Consider the following 15,362-nt stretch of genomic DNA (forward strand, 5'->3'; position numbering starts at 1 on the left):
CTGAACTCCATTGAAGATAAAGATAAAATCCTTCTAGTAAACCAAGATTCAAAAGGATTTTGTTTACCCCCGCAGAAACCTATGCTTAAATCTAACCCAATTACAACTAAAACATTGTAAATATAATCTTAAAGAAGAGTTGTTCGATTACTACCTTGCAGGATTTTAAGTATCCCAACTTTCAGAATTGAATTGAGAGATATTACATCCTTACATAAGCTTTAACACTAATTTTAATGCTCTTTAATGTACTGATGAACTGTGTGGGGAGGTTTGATGAACCAAAGTTGTATCTTGGAAATCTTAGTCACCTGAGCCACCCCACATTTTAACACGTTCCTATACTTGTTCAGCCTGCAATATAAGTTTTTTCTGCATCAGATGAAATTACAATACTATCCATACCGTGGTGACATTTTACTACCAAGATTCTTTGAACTTCATCCTATTTTAAGGATTTTTTTTTTTGATATTACTGTCAATTATTCTATGAGATTCTTAAGAAAAAAAAATAAGAATGCTCACCTCCTTGGTCCAGTTGGTTTTGCAAATAATTATCAAGAGAACCAAAGTTTGTAAAGCAGTTCCACAAAGCATTCCGGCCCAAATACCCTGTTAAGTCAGTTGTTTAATTTTCTCACAAGGATTTCAATAATCGAAGTACTTTTTCATCAACCAATTTGAAAACATTAGAAAAATAGTGCAAAATGATAAATCAAATTACCTGCACTCCTAAATTTTCCTTGTAACCCAGAAGGAAACCCAACGGAAGTCCAAATATGTAATAACAAGCTAGGTTAATATAAGCCACCAAAGCTTGCCATCCACCTCCAACCGCAACACCTGAAACAAGGTTTAGATGGAATTAAGAGGCTCAAAATCTTTTCAAGTCTTACTTTTTTCTTAAAAGAAATTTAGTTTTCTAATGAAGTTTAATTATGTACCGTACCGAAAATAAAGGCTTAATTATAATACATACCTGATATAACTGGTTGGATACTATTAAGCACCATGGTTACACCAAGAAGGTAAGCAAGGCGAGCAACAACTTGTTGAAGTTATTTGATGCTTGTGAATATAATAGCGAACTGATCCCTGCTAATTAAGATAACAAACATGAAGAACATCCCAATAATGAGAGACTCAAGAACTACAACCATAACCGAATACTTGGCAGCTCTAGGGTGTCCAGAACCAAGTTCATTTGAGACCCGAACGCTGAAAAGAAGTAGATAAATACAATCCTATCAGTATGTACAAGAACAAAAAAACATAAAGAAAGTGGTTGAGATAGTTTAAGCATATACGTTTTACCTTACAACAATTATTCCAATGAACAACATACCTTCCCATCCATTAATGTTCATGCTGAAATAAAAATAAGAGGGACTAGATAAATAATCGGCTAGAAATTGGAAACAACATGTCTCTTCATTTATTAGTGTTTCAGAATGAATCTTGATTTCTAGCCAAATAAACTAAATTTAGAAAATCATATGATATCTTGAGGGCTCACCAGATAGAAATTGACCCAACTGCGATCACCGCATCTCCAAGATATCCACTGAGGATAACTAAAACCATCATATACCAAATCTCTAGGCAAAGCATCACAGCAGAAGCTAAAGAGAGTCGAACAAAAGCCCATATCTCCTTAAATGCCAACCAAGACAATCCTTTCCATCCATCTGTACACCATTTTACCACGTATACTACTTGAGCCAAAGACACAATCCAACCCGAGATGTTATATGCCACATCAGCACCAATAGTACCCAACCAAATACGTAGATGAAGAGCCAGGGTAGAAAAACATGAAAAATCAAAGCTCAGAATCCAATCCAAGCAAGAACTCCGACCTTACTCTGGGATTGAAGGAACTTTTGGGCTGGAAAATTGATGGCAAGTGAAAACATCTGAGGAATGATTAAGACCGCGAATTGCCCGGCCATTTCTGAGATATCATATCGTTGTCCAAGAAACTTTAGGACTGGAGTCGCGAATAAGTAAATGGGAGTGATATAATGCAACTCACAAGTAAGATTATCCAAGAACGTTGCATGTAAATTCCAAGCATATATGTTTGCCCAGCACCAAAGGCTTGCCCACATAGTGTCTCAAGTGCACTTCCCATTCCAAGCTGTATAGAATAAATGTTAATTACACAAGAGTGATTGTAATGATTTTTTTTGCAGCTAGTGTAAGTAGTTAATATAATGATCACAGAGTTCCATCAAAATTTCTTCTAAAGTCATATTTACGCCTCTACGAAGATATATTAAAAAACTGGATCAGTGAGAATCTAGGCAATACAAAATGAATACTCCCTCCGTTCCAAAATAACAGACTGGTTTTATGTACAAATTATACATGACCCTAGCCTATTTTTTTGAAGCGGTGGTAGATCTCTAAAAAAGAAATCGGAAAACTGGAACAAGACAAACTAAAGCTCGTTAGCCACAATGAGTAATTCGAATGTTTAAGTGAAGTATTAAAAGCACATTATACATGACTGGACGATTCCCCAAGAGATAACTAATTGACATTTATAGAACCCGTCGTTTAACGAGTTGACTTACAGCGCAAACAATTTTAACCGAACTTATTATTGAGTTGGTGATTCTTATTAAAATAAAAAGACATTATTAAGAAAAATGAGTTTTCTTTTAAATATTTTTTCTTATAAACTAATATAAATCTTTATATTTTTAGCGTGGCCATTTCTATTTTCCGTAAAAGAAGTAAATTTTAATTTAATTTAATTTAATTTACAGTGCTTCTCTACAGATCGAGAAATAAAATCAGGTAAAAATCGCTTCTCATAGTTTTTTTTTTATGGCCGAACCCTTCGGGAGACGTGCAAGGATGGTATGTGTGCGGCGGTTTTTCAGTGTAGTTTTTCCTCTCAGTCTGAAAAAACTTTTTGTTTAATTTAAATCTTAGAAAATTATTATGTTTTGCGTGTATGGTATGTACTCTGCTCATGAATGCTAATTGTTAGAACTTGGAAAAGAATGCTTTACTTTCTCTTTCCTTTCTCTTTTCCTCCTCTTTCTCTTTCCTCCTCTCTGAGATAAGAGAAACTCTTCGGGAACCCTAGATCGACGGCGGCTCAGGTTTGCTCCTACAGAGCGGATCTGAGCCAGCAACCATTTTAAAACATCATCATCGTCTTTGTCAATCGATCTCTCCCTGTATTTTGCTGTTTGATTTAGTTTTTTTCTTCGTTTTTCAGTCTTTTATTTCTTCCATTGCTACTGTTTTTATTATCTATAATTTTCATGTACTCACTAGCATTCTCCAATCTAGTACCATCATGAAATGAAATCCTTGCAGCTTTTTAGCAACTGGTATATCATAAGGTTTACTATCCACCATATCTTTTCTTGACAAGAACTCTAAGGTATACTTCCTCTATGTTAGTAAAATGAAATCTGAGTTTCTAACAGCTTCAGTTCCCAGAAAATAACCCAAATTTCCTAATTTCTTCTTTGCAAATTATTTTTTAAGAGAAGTAATTAGAGCATCAATCATTATAGATGAGCTACCGGTGAATAATATGTCATCAACATACAACAAATGAATAAGCATTTCATGCTAAGAAGAAAATACAAACATAGAGTTATCTGATATTAACTTTTAAAACCCTAAGGGATGAAAAAACCTGAATCTATGAAACCAAGATCTAGGAACCTGCTTCAACCCATATAGACCTCTATTAAGATGACAAACGTAGTTGGGAGGATAATCAAGATGAATAAAACCTCGTGTCTGGGACATATAGACATCTTTATCCAAGAACCCGTGCAAAAAAAAGCATTACTGATATCTAACTGCCTAATTTGCCAATTATATGTGATAGCCATGCAAAGAACAACTCTCACAGTAGTAGACTTCACAACTGGACATATAATCAATTTTATCCTGTTGGTCATATCCTTTATCAACTAGCCTAGATTTGTACCTATCAATTGTACCACATGACTTCTGTTTAATTGTGCACACTCATTTTAACCTTAAAATATTCATATTTGGTTCTGGAGATACATACTCCCATGTACCATTTTCTCTTAAAGCCTCATATTCCTTTCATTGACACTTGCTGTTTAGGATCATTCATTGCTTGGTTAAAAGTTTTAGGCTCAGATACTGTAGTCATAAAGATGCATAATCAGAACAAATAAGATATTTTATAGAGACATGGAAACATGATATGTAAATTGTTTTGGTTTTGGAATTACTTTTTGTGGTCTAGTGACCATAATACTAGTAGAAGAAACATTTACATAAACAGAGAGAATTTCAAGAAGTAAGGAATTTGAACATGTAGTCACATGAGCTGAGAAATAAAACTGAGATTCGTCAAATATGACATTTCTTGAGATATAAGAAAGAGGGTTATGACACTTGTAAGATGTATACACGGGAACTTGTTAAAGGTCATTTCAGTAATGTATTTATGCTTCCTTTCAGAAAGATCATTTTGTTCAGGGGTTTTAGGACACGATATTCTGACAAGAATACCACTTTTCTCAACAATAATTTTGAAATGACCTTTAACAAGTTCAGCAGCACCATCAACTTGAAAGGAAACAATTTTGATGAAAACTGATTTTCAGCATGAGTTTTAAAATGAATAAAACAATGTGCAATATCTGATCTAATCTCCATTGGGTAAATCCAATGGGATCTACTATAATCATCTATAAAAGCAATATAATACCTATATCTATTCAAGGATGGAATAGTGGTCCCCATATATCACAATGGATTAGTGACAATGGTTTCTTTTCATGTGAAAAGGTTAATTGAAAAGGTAATTTCTTGCTTTTAGCAAGTTGACATGGATGACATAAAGTGGAAGAATGAGGAGAAGTTAAAATAATCTGTTTTGCTGAATGTAATTTTAAAAAAATATGAATAGATGGATAGCTTAGTCTATGATGCCGGACTTGAGAAGGAGCAGGCAAAGTAGTAGACAAGGAAATAGGAGATCTAGAAGAGATAAAAGTGTTTTGAATAGGATACAAATTATTAACTATAGTTCCATGAGCGAGCAAAGCATTTGTGAATAAATCTTCAATCTCATAACCATATGGATCAATCTTAAAATAGCAGGAATTATCTCTTGTAAATTTAACTACTGACAATAACTTATGCTTAATATTAGGAACTAACAAAAAAGTGTTCAGCCTAACACTAGTTTTAGTTTTTTGAATAATAGATGTTCTAGTATAATTTATGACAATAGACTTACCATTGCTACTTTCACCTCCTACTTTCCTCTGTGACTAAAAGTATTTTGCATAAGATCCTTATCTCCAGTCATATGTGCAGTTGCACCAGAATCAACAATCCATTGTGGAGTTTCAGATGTAGAAGGTCCAGAAAAAACCCATATCTTCGCCTATAGAAGTAAAAGCTGACTGTTATTGAGCCACATTTGCTGTAACATTCCCAGAATCCTAAGTATAGATTGGAGGATAATACCTAAAGTAACACCTAGTGTTAGAGCACTGCTCAGTCGAAATCGCAGGCGTTGATGTATCAAGCTTGTTTGTCAAGTTTAGTTGCCAAAACTATAAGTCTCGATTTCTAATCTACTTATAGCTAAGTCTCGAATTAGGATAGTAAGTGTAGTTGAGCTTTAGACTTCACGACGTTCATCGAATGAAGACGAAGAACTACTCAAGGGAACTTGTGGAACTTCATCAACAAAAGGTGTGTGGAGATTTGAACTCATCTATCAATCAAAAGTCTATCTACTTTATCTCCTATTTGAGACAAAAAGTCGTATTTCTATATAGAATTCAATTTGTACACATTTGATATTTCGATCCGAGTTTATCTCGTTTATCTATTTCTCTAAATATGTGTTGGTAAGCTTTCGCTTTAACCAAGTTCATCTTTTATTCTTGACGAAAATCAAAAGATGATCATGTGAAAATCGCCTTGTAACATCTTACATGATTTGTGTGAGACATTCATTTTATGTAGACTCAGAAATGTTTCATATTGATCATTCGATCATTTGAAAATTGCTTTGAAGCTAATAGTTTGTGTGAGACAGCTATTGTCGTCTTCCAAGAATATTTCAATGATTTAAATGGGGTTTAGAACATGTAAGCATGATTGGATATAAACATAGTGTGTATTCACATTTGTGTAAAGTCCAAAACCAGGAACCATGGTATGCATACCCGTATGCCTACTGGTTGGTTGTTGGAAGTCCGGAAACTAAGTACGTGTACCCGTACGTGTACTGGCGGAAGTTCAAGTTCCGTGAATTTTTGCTGGAGTTTGGAAGTGTAAATGTATGCATACCCGTAAGCGTACTGGCATAACCAAACTCAGTCCGGCTACTTAGGCGTGCGTACCCGTTTGCATACTTAAGTAGGTTATGTTCTAAAATCGGTTTTTTCATGAACTAATACATTTATATATAATAAGGAATGCAATCTTTTGAAAACCGTGGATATAATGTTCATGAAATGATTCGAGTGAATCAAAATCGATTTTGCTTCAATTGTGTCTTGTAGACTTCTATTAGAATATAAACAATTGAAAAACTCTCTAACTAGTTTCATTTGAGTCATTTGAACTAGTTATGATAAAGATGAATAAGGTTGATATGAAAGTGCTCATATGGCTAACCATTGGTTAACTATTGTTGAACCAACTAAGTGTACACAATTAGGTACGATTACCTTTATCTAAATGATGGTACATTTCATTCGTGTATAACAATCTAAGTTCGATCTAACGGTTCAAAGATATTAGCTTGAATCTAATCAGGTTTTCATCTAACGGAGAATATTGTATGCTTTGTTACCAAGGTAACATTGATTGCAAACCCTGATTTGAAGACTATATAAAGGATAACTCTAGCAACTGGGAAACCTAATTCCTACACCTCCTGTGTGATACTAGTTGCGACTAGAGTCGATTCTCCTTTAACCTTAGGTTTTTCACGAAACCCTGTAGGTTGACGACTTAAAGATTTCATTGGGATTGTGAAGCCAGACCCAACTATTTTCTCTGTAGTTGCATATTCTGATCTTGTTGTTTTCTATCATGATTGAGTACTATCTTCTTTAAGATTTGCTCGAGATTTATTCTCCGATAGGCAAGATTGAAAAGTATTCACAAACATCTTCGTCTCATCGTTTGTGATTCTACAATATCTTTTTTCGTTAATCGGTTAAGATTATTGTGAGGTGATTGATAATACTAGGTTGTTCTTCGAGAATATAAGTCTGGTTTATCAATTGGTTCCTGTTCACCTTGATTTATCAAAAGACGGGACAAAACTCATAGGTATATTTGTGGGAGATAGATTTATCTATACAATAGACTTTTCTGTGTGATACAGATTTGTTTATCAAGTCTTCGACTTTGGGTCGTAGCAACTCTTAGTTGTGGGTGAGATCAGCTAAGGGAATCAAGTGTGCAGAATCCGGCGTGGTTCAAGAGCCGTAAGGAACGCAACTGTACCTTGATTAGTGTGAGATTGGTTAGGGCTCAACTAGATTCCAGTCCGAAGTTAACTTGGAGTAGGCTAGTGTCTGTAGAGGCTTAATATAGTGTGGTGTTCAAATATGGACTAGGTCCCGGGGTTTTTCTATATTTGCGGTTTCCTCGTTAACAACACTTCTGGTGTCTGTGTTATTTCTTTTCCGCATTATATTTTTTTATATAATTGAAATATCACAGGTTATGCGTTGAATCGATCAATCGGTAAATCCAACCTTTGGTTGTTGATTGAAATTGATTGATCCTTGCACATTGATCTTTGGTACTGTTCAAGTTATTTCTCTTATATTCAATCCGGCTCGCAAATTCCTATTTGTTTGATTGCATTTTGAATTGAGAAATTGAGATACAACTCTTGGATATACTTTTCTTGATATTGAGTCTGACTGTCTAGTTGATTCTCTCGAAAGTATATTGGAGTTTATCCATACAGATTGTTAAGCGAAATATTGGGTGTGTTTGTTAGACTCCTGCTTTTTCACCTACTAGCATAATGATCCTTCTTTATACAGATCTAACATTTCACCTGTGAATAATCATTTTTTCCATTTCCAGCATCAGAAGCACCATAATATAAACCGTTAGGTTTGGAATTTTAAGTATTTTTGTTATTGTTGTAATAACATTTCCTGAATTCTTGTTCTTTCCTCTAACATTCCCATTGCCAACAAAATTAGGATTTATATTTTTTGAGTAAAAACCTGAAGATGTTGTGCATCAAAAACCATGCTAGAATATTTTGTTGATCAATAAGCCATTGTTCATAATTTAGTAGCCTAGGTTTAATTTCTGCAAAAGTAAAAAGCATCTCCCTATTTTGTGCAGAAATAATAAAATTATCATATTCTCTTCCTAAGTCATTCAACACATGCATTATTAAGTCGGATTCAGTCCTTTTTTTTCTCCGATTGCAGGTAAAGAATCAACTATCAATTTCATATTCTGAAGATACACAAGAATAGTCAAATTACTTGAAGCCACGCAGTTGATTCCCCAGCATGCTCTCTTGCCATAAAGTGATTATTAAAACTGAATTCAAGAAAAGATCATATCTCCCTTACTGTTAGTAAACCCGATACATCTCCAGATACAAATGGTGTGAAAGTAACCTCAAACAACTCATAACAACGCAATCTACCTTCTTCCAATAAACCCACTTATGATTTACAACATAAACCCCATTTACAATAATTTGTTTCACTAGTTCTTTTTCTTCTCCATTAACATATCCATATAGATCCGTTGAAGCCAGAATAGACTCAGATTGGTCTCGCCACAATAAGAAATTTGTGGAATCCAATTTTGATGAAACAAAATTAGTAATATTTGAAAAAGATATGAAAAATTCATATTATTACCATTTTGAGCAGCGGAAGTAGAAGCCATATTTCTTCTTCTTTGATATAATATCACTGACATGAACAAATTCTATAAAAAATTGTTGTAATATAACCAAGAGATCTTACCACAGGCAAAATTGTTATTGATTTTTTTTTTGTATGAGAATCAAAAGATTTTTTAGAAAGATTATTGATGATTCAATGATCTGCTTGAAAGGATTGTTGTAAAATTTGTTTGCAGAGAAAAAATTTTAATAACTTGGATCATATCCCACTGATACCATGAGAAACTAGTAATATTATTGAATGATAAACGTTAGATTCTGTAGTGATTATTACAATCCTTAAATAGGCAATGATTATGCTGTAAGAATAATACATCTAGAATATAAACTATCACGAGTCAAGTCAACACTGATTTTTGTTGACTTGACACACACACTTCCAACATAGACACGTAGTCTAATAATTAGAGTGTGCAACGACTTCACTACATATCTTACCCGATTCACTATCTTATAATTGAAGACTTCAATCAACCTGACCTGAAAAAACTGTGTGTCTATCTACACTAAAGCAAAGAGCATTGAAATTGATAGGGGAGATCATTGTTTTAGTGAAATAACCTTAATGAAGATCTCAAACTTTAATAGTTCGATCATAATTAAGCTGCACTAACCAAATGGAGGTTTGAAGGCTTATTCGGATCAAAAATACATGCTTTATCTCTGTGACCTGTGAGACCATGACGCATCCAACCCGACCTTGCTTCCCATACGTAAAAGTTGTTTGAGAGATGCACATCGAAAGAGTTTAAATTGATACTAATGCCGTGATTATTACTGAAAAGAAAGAAAGAAAAAATAGTTTGTTCATAACTCAAATTATTAACTGAAAAACGACTGTGTACGAATGACCCAGACCTCGTAACTCTTAAGAATCACGACTATGAATGAGATAATTATTTAAAGGTTAGGGTGAACCTGACTATAAATAAAAATCAAAATAAAGTTAAACAAAGATTAACAATTAGAAACTCATTATTAGACTCCCTTAATTTTCGTTTTTGGAGCTCCTTATATAGAAAACTCCCTCATAAACAAACCTATACTCATCAAAAATATAAAAAACTTATTTTCCAAGGTAACTACTACCTTTAGATACATTTTCTTAACTTATCCTAAAATCATATATTTTCTACTAAAATGTTACTAACGAAATAATTAACTAAATACATATATGACAAAATGATATATTCTTTTTTTTTTCCATAATTGTTTCTCTATCATTCTACCGGTGTTGGAGAAGATTCGTCCTCGAATCTTGCCGGTAGGTACCATGTTCTGCATGTAATACTCGTTGATGACAATATTCAAAACATCAACTGATGTTGTGAAAAGAAAAAACTGTATGCACCATATGGAAGCATGAGGTATACTTGGAACCCAAAAGCGATCTTCATTGGTTGATTCCACAAGTTATCCATTGTAAGGGTATCCGTAGAAGGCCACTTGTGCAACAAGATTGTTCTCAACCATAGGAAAATAAAATAAGATACTATTATGAACTACCAAGTCGTTAAGTTTATTAAGATTTGATATCGCGCCTTAAAAATCTTGCGTCAGTCGAAAGGATGTTCTTCGTATTGCTGAGAAGTAGATTCCAATGCTCCTCGTCAGTCGGGATATTAATCGAAGATTGGGGTTGTATTCCAATTAACACTACGTTGATATTATTCATCATCGGGATAACAAAATAAAATCTTCAACGTCGTCTTTTTTCACTATTAGTTGCTTCTATAAGTGAGCATTAATTAGCAAAAAACTGGTGTGACTACTTTGAAGAGAATTGTTAAAAATTTTCACAAATCTCTTCTGCAATTCCATTCATGAATTGAATAAAATCTCCACTTCTTATAAAATCATCTAACTCACCTTCGCGATTGTTCTTGTTTGTTAATATTGATAATAACTTATTAACCTTGACTACTCATCTTAGAAGCAACTTATTAACATTAGAATCGACTTCGCTCTGACAATCAACTGATGCAGTTCGGAAGCGTAAAAATTGATACTGATGCAACAAATATTATTGAAAAGAAAGAAAAAAAATAGTTTGTTCAGATCTCAAATTATTCTTCCGAATAACGACTATGAATGAATGATCCAGACCTTGCAATTCCGAAAAATCACAATTATGAATGAGATAATTATTTAGACCTGAAATTTGTTTGCAACAGAGTAAATAAGGTTAAAATGAGGATATAAGTAGAACTTTCATATCCAGCTGTAGGATGATACAGTCGTTCGGCAGCTGCAGCACAGCTTAAGCGTTTTCACTTCCCGACAACAATCCAATACCATGGCCACTCTTTTTTTTTCTTGAAGCAACCCATGGCCACTCGGTCGCGCGATAGAACCAGTGTGGCAATGGACAATTTGTATTTGCGCATACCATAAGATTGCGCTTATATGTAAATTTGACCGTGGTTATCCGCTCGTTAGCCTCACACACCCACCAAGTTCAAATGGAAAAAGTCTTCTTTAATTGGTTGACAATGATGATGGGTGCGTATGTCAATTGTCACCCGCCAACTTTCCATTCGCACCATTAATTTCTGACTGACTCCTCCATCGATCTACTCTTACGAAGAAGAAAAAGACGATGAGAAGCTCAGGTAGCAATTACAGAAATCAGAGACCTAGTTCCGACGGAAGAGGACAAAGGACACCGGATTTTTCGGATATCTCTCGGAGTCCCATAAACCCGAATACGAATTCAGGTGGGAATGGTCAAAATCCAGTTAAGACAGTCGCCAAATCAGTCGTCGCAGCTTTTAGTTCTTGTTTCTCACCTCCTGAGCCGAAATCTGATACTTTCTTTGATGAATCCGATGTTCATACAGCTTCTTCTGGTAAATTAATTTCCTTTTTAACTTAAAAAACAAAACAAAAAAGAATGTTAAATTATTGTGAAAATTTTGAAAAAGATCAAAATGTTAAATCAAGATAATTGATTAGGTTTTTATTTCATTACTTTATTTTTTCTTAGCGCTGCATAATTATAGGGTAATCAACTAGTTCAGGTTGAGCCGTGTTATGTTCTTTATTCTATATCAAAATTTTGTTTTGGATCGCCCCAACATTATATTTCGTACTTAAATGATAAATTACTTGAAAGCTCTTTAAATTGTTGATGATACGATATTTTTAATATATAAGTAAAGTGTGAAGCAGACAAAGGAATAATCGTACAGTCACGGAAACTCTAAAAAGACAAACATTATCCTCTTAGAACCAACTACATTTGGGTTTGAAGCCTATCTTCATTTTCTTTGTAATGTTTTCCGTTTAGCCATTAGTCTGTTCGTGGGATGCATCACTCTGGTTATCTTATTTTATTTTGGATTATGTTGTTGATTCCTATATTACTAAGTTAATTACTCCCTCCGTCCCAAATATGCTGTGTGTATTTGGCAATTCTAACTTATATAGAATTTACTATGATTAGGTCATTTCCAATGATTGTGTTGTAGTGAGGACTGATTATGACTGATCCTATGTACGCTGAAGGCCTTAAACAAGATATAGTTTCCACAGAAATGATCTCTAGTACCACTAGCATTTCCTTTTTAGTTAATTATCAATTGCTTTTGAAGTGCTTAACTTTTTTGACATATACTGTAATTCCATGTTAGCTGCGTCTGATAAACTCGGGTCTGGAACTGATGAAAAGCCTAATTCCCGCCGAACAATTTTAAACTACTCATACAGATCGACCAAGACCACAGAACCTGGGAGTGCAAAATTCACCATGGCAGAGATCTACAAGGCTACAAGGAACTTCTCTCCTTCACTCAAGGTTGGACAAGGTGGGTTTGGGACAGTTTACAAAGGAAAACTCGATGATGGCACCCTAGTTGCAGTTAAACGTGCAAAAAAGGTTGTAGGACAACTCTTTCCCTTTTGTATGCCTTTGCTTTAGTCTGAAACTCGTTAGATAAATTTGGATTTGACATAGCTTATTTTGTTCTGCAGAGTGTGTATGAGAAACACTTAGGTGTAGAATTCCAGAGTGAGATACAAACTTTGGCGAAGGTAGAACATTTAAATCTGGTTAGATTGCATGGATATTTGGAGCAGGGTGATGAGAGAATTGTTGTTGTCGAGTATGTTCCTAATGGAACCCTTAGATCGCACTTGGATTGTGAGTTTTATCAAGACTTGGCTTCTCTTTTTTGTTTGAAACTTTGTTTTACAGTGAAATTAATCATTAGATCCAATATGTGAATTCAGGAAAAAAATTGATTTATTTGTTGCAGGCATTAATGGAATTGTCCTCGACTTTGCAATTCGACTAGATATAGTAATTGATGTTGCTCATGCAATTACCTATCTCCATATGTATACTGGTATGTAATTAAATTCATCATCTGCTGAATTTCTTTCCAAGCAGGGTACGCTTCAAATGAGCATGATATTTCAATGCAGATCACCCTATAATCCACAGAGACATCAAGTCTTCCAACATCCTTCTCACCGAAAACCTTCGAGCCAAGGTAGCTGACTTTGGGTTTGCCCGATTAGCTGCTGATACTGATAGTGGAGCAACTCATGTATCCACTCAAGTTAAAGGAACTGCTGGCTACTTAGACCCAGAGTACCTACAAACCTATCAACTGACGGAGAAGAGTGATGTTTACTCTTTTGGAGTGTTGTTGGTGGAAGTAGTCACTGGTAGGCGTCCTATTGAACCTAAAAGGGAGCTTAAAGAACGGCTTACTTCAAGATGGGTACGCTTACTTTTCCAAAGTATAGCTTTCATTACTTTGTTATTTCTGTTGTGCAGAGAGGCCCTCAAATGAAGCCTAGCAGCAAGTCCTTTTTTTCCTACTCTTGTAGTCGAGGTTAGGATATTTTTTACATCTGCCCTTTTAAGCATGACTGTTTAGGTGTTCTATACTTTAGATATCTCAGATCTGTGAGGCGGCGGCATGCCTTTCTAACGGACAAACTTAAGTTAAAAAGTTTTGTTGACCTCTGTGTCTTGCAAGTAGGTAAAGGCTTTGGCTGTTGGAAAGAAGTTTGAAAGTAAAATTTTAGGGGATGAGAAGGTAAAACAAATAGGGAGAACAAGAGACCAATTCCCAGACATAATTCAGCTGTTTAGGTGGGAACTGTAAATGATAACATACCGTTATACGAACTAGCCAAATTATGAACAACATTGATTTCCTAATGTCCCAAAAGATTATCTTGATGCAGTGTTGAGGGAACCCAACCAATGCAACCTACAGCAATGTGTAGTCCAAACTTTTTATGAAGTCTGCACTTTTGAGGCATTTAGTAAATGAACTCAGATTATCTTGATGTATGGTGATAGATTTAGTTAGCCAGAAAAGAAAAAAACGCTCACAGTTGCTCTTCTTGAATGCTTCTTTATAAGTCGATTTGTTCTGAAAACTCGTTATTCCTCATTGTATCTTTCTCTTTTCTCCTCTTCCCCTAACTGATTCTACCACACGGTAATTTTTTTCACGAGAGCGCTATTATAGTCTATGCATAGAAAATGTCTGATATGCTGTTGAATTCTGATTAATTATTGGTAAAACTCCAGGCGATGAAGAAATTCAATGAAGGAGATGCAGTTCTAACAATGGACCCTAGGTTGCACCGTAGTGCAGCAACTAGCCTAGCAGTAGAGAAGATATTTGAGCTAGCTTTCCAATGCTTGGCCCCAACAAGACAAAACCGCCCAAGCATGAAGAGATGTGCGGAGATCCTCTGGGGCATCCGGAAAGATTTGAAAGAGCATTCGGCTTTTGATTCCCGTTCATTCTCCTCTCAGTCCCAGACGAGTTCTTCAATTAAAGAATAATAATTGTCAACTCAGAGCTCTCATTAGTTTTATAATATTGTTCTTACCCAAACAAAAATTGGGCCTCCTGTAAATGATTATATAGTGAAGGAATGGTGTGAATCAAGATTTCTCAAGCTTCGGTTCCTGTTGTATTAACGATTCTTTGCTAGGTTTTGGAAGGTTATGTCCTGAAAGTTATTTGTTCGTTTTTGGTCTCAATTAAGACCGTTGCGCATGAACATGTATAGTGTGTAAAATGAAAATTTAAGGTCAGCAGCTGTTGTTGCGGCATTCTTTTGTCGGTACATGTGCTAAAATTATTGGGTTCGAGTCGAGTCCTAGTTAGCAATTCCGCAGTCGACAAAAATTTGGTGCGGGGAAAGTGTGTATATTATTCGTTTGAGTAAAATGCAAATTCGGTTGACTATGCGGTCAATCACGCGGTATTCGGGGAAAATTCAGAAATGCCTTAGTTCGTGTTTAATGCGTTCTCCATTTACAAATCCGGCAACAAAAAAAAAGAAAACGGCATACATTAATTGATTAGAAAACAAATTTTAATGTAAGAAATAATGATTTTGGAGTATATCAACAAATAACGCGTGGCTTAATGATTAGGGAGTGGTTTAG

The 15,362-nt window shown here is 34.9% G+C and overlaps 1 protein-coding gene and 1 pseudogene across 1 annotated transcript; one reads left to right on the plus strand and one right to left on the minus strand.

Moving 5' to 3' along the window:
- Positions 1–303: 303 nt before the first annotated feature.
- On the minus strand, positions 304–3,378 carry LOC113360525 (annotated as a pseudogene).
- Positions 3,379–11,438: 8,060 nt separating this feature from the next.
- On the plus strand, positions 11,439–15,037 carry LOC113358416 (calmodulin-binding receptor-like cytoplasmic kinase 2). The gene is made up of 6 exons (XM_026601978.1): positions 11,439–11,787; positions 12,571–12,815; positions 12,911–13,079; positions 13,195–13,284; positions 13,364–13,665; positions 14,490–15,037. The coding sequence occupies exons 1-6, from the start codon at positions 11,538–11,540 to the stop codon at positions 14,748–14,750; spliced, it is 1,317 nt and encodes a 438-aa protein (XP_026457763.1). The 5' UTR covers positions 11,439–11,537; the 3' UTR covers positions 14,751–15,037.
- The last annotated feature ends 325 nt before the right edge of the window (positions 15,038–15,362 follow it).

The sequence above is a fragment of the Papaver somniferum genome, chromosome 3, assembly GCF_003573695.1.
Source record: "Papaver somniferum cultivar HN1 chromosome 3, ASM357369v1, whole genome shotgun sequence".
In the NCBI taxonomy this organism is placed as follows: Eukaryota; Viridiplantae; Streptophyta; class Magnoliopsida; order Ranunculales; family Papaveraceae; genus Papaver; species Papaver somniferum.

Coding starts and splice junctions, on each gene's coding strand:
- LOC113358416 (XM_026601978.1), top strand. CDS start 11,538: ATGAGAAGCTCAGGTAGCAATTACAGAAATCAGAGACCTAGTTCCGAC. Junction 12,816..12,910: donor CAGTTAAACGTGCAAAAAAG/GTTGTAGGACAA, acceptor TTTGTTCTGCAG/AGTGTGTATGAGAAACACTT. Junction 13,080..13,194: donor CCTTAGATCGCACTTGGATT/GTGAGTTTTATC, acceptor TATTTGTTGCAG/GCATTAATGGAATTGTCCTC.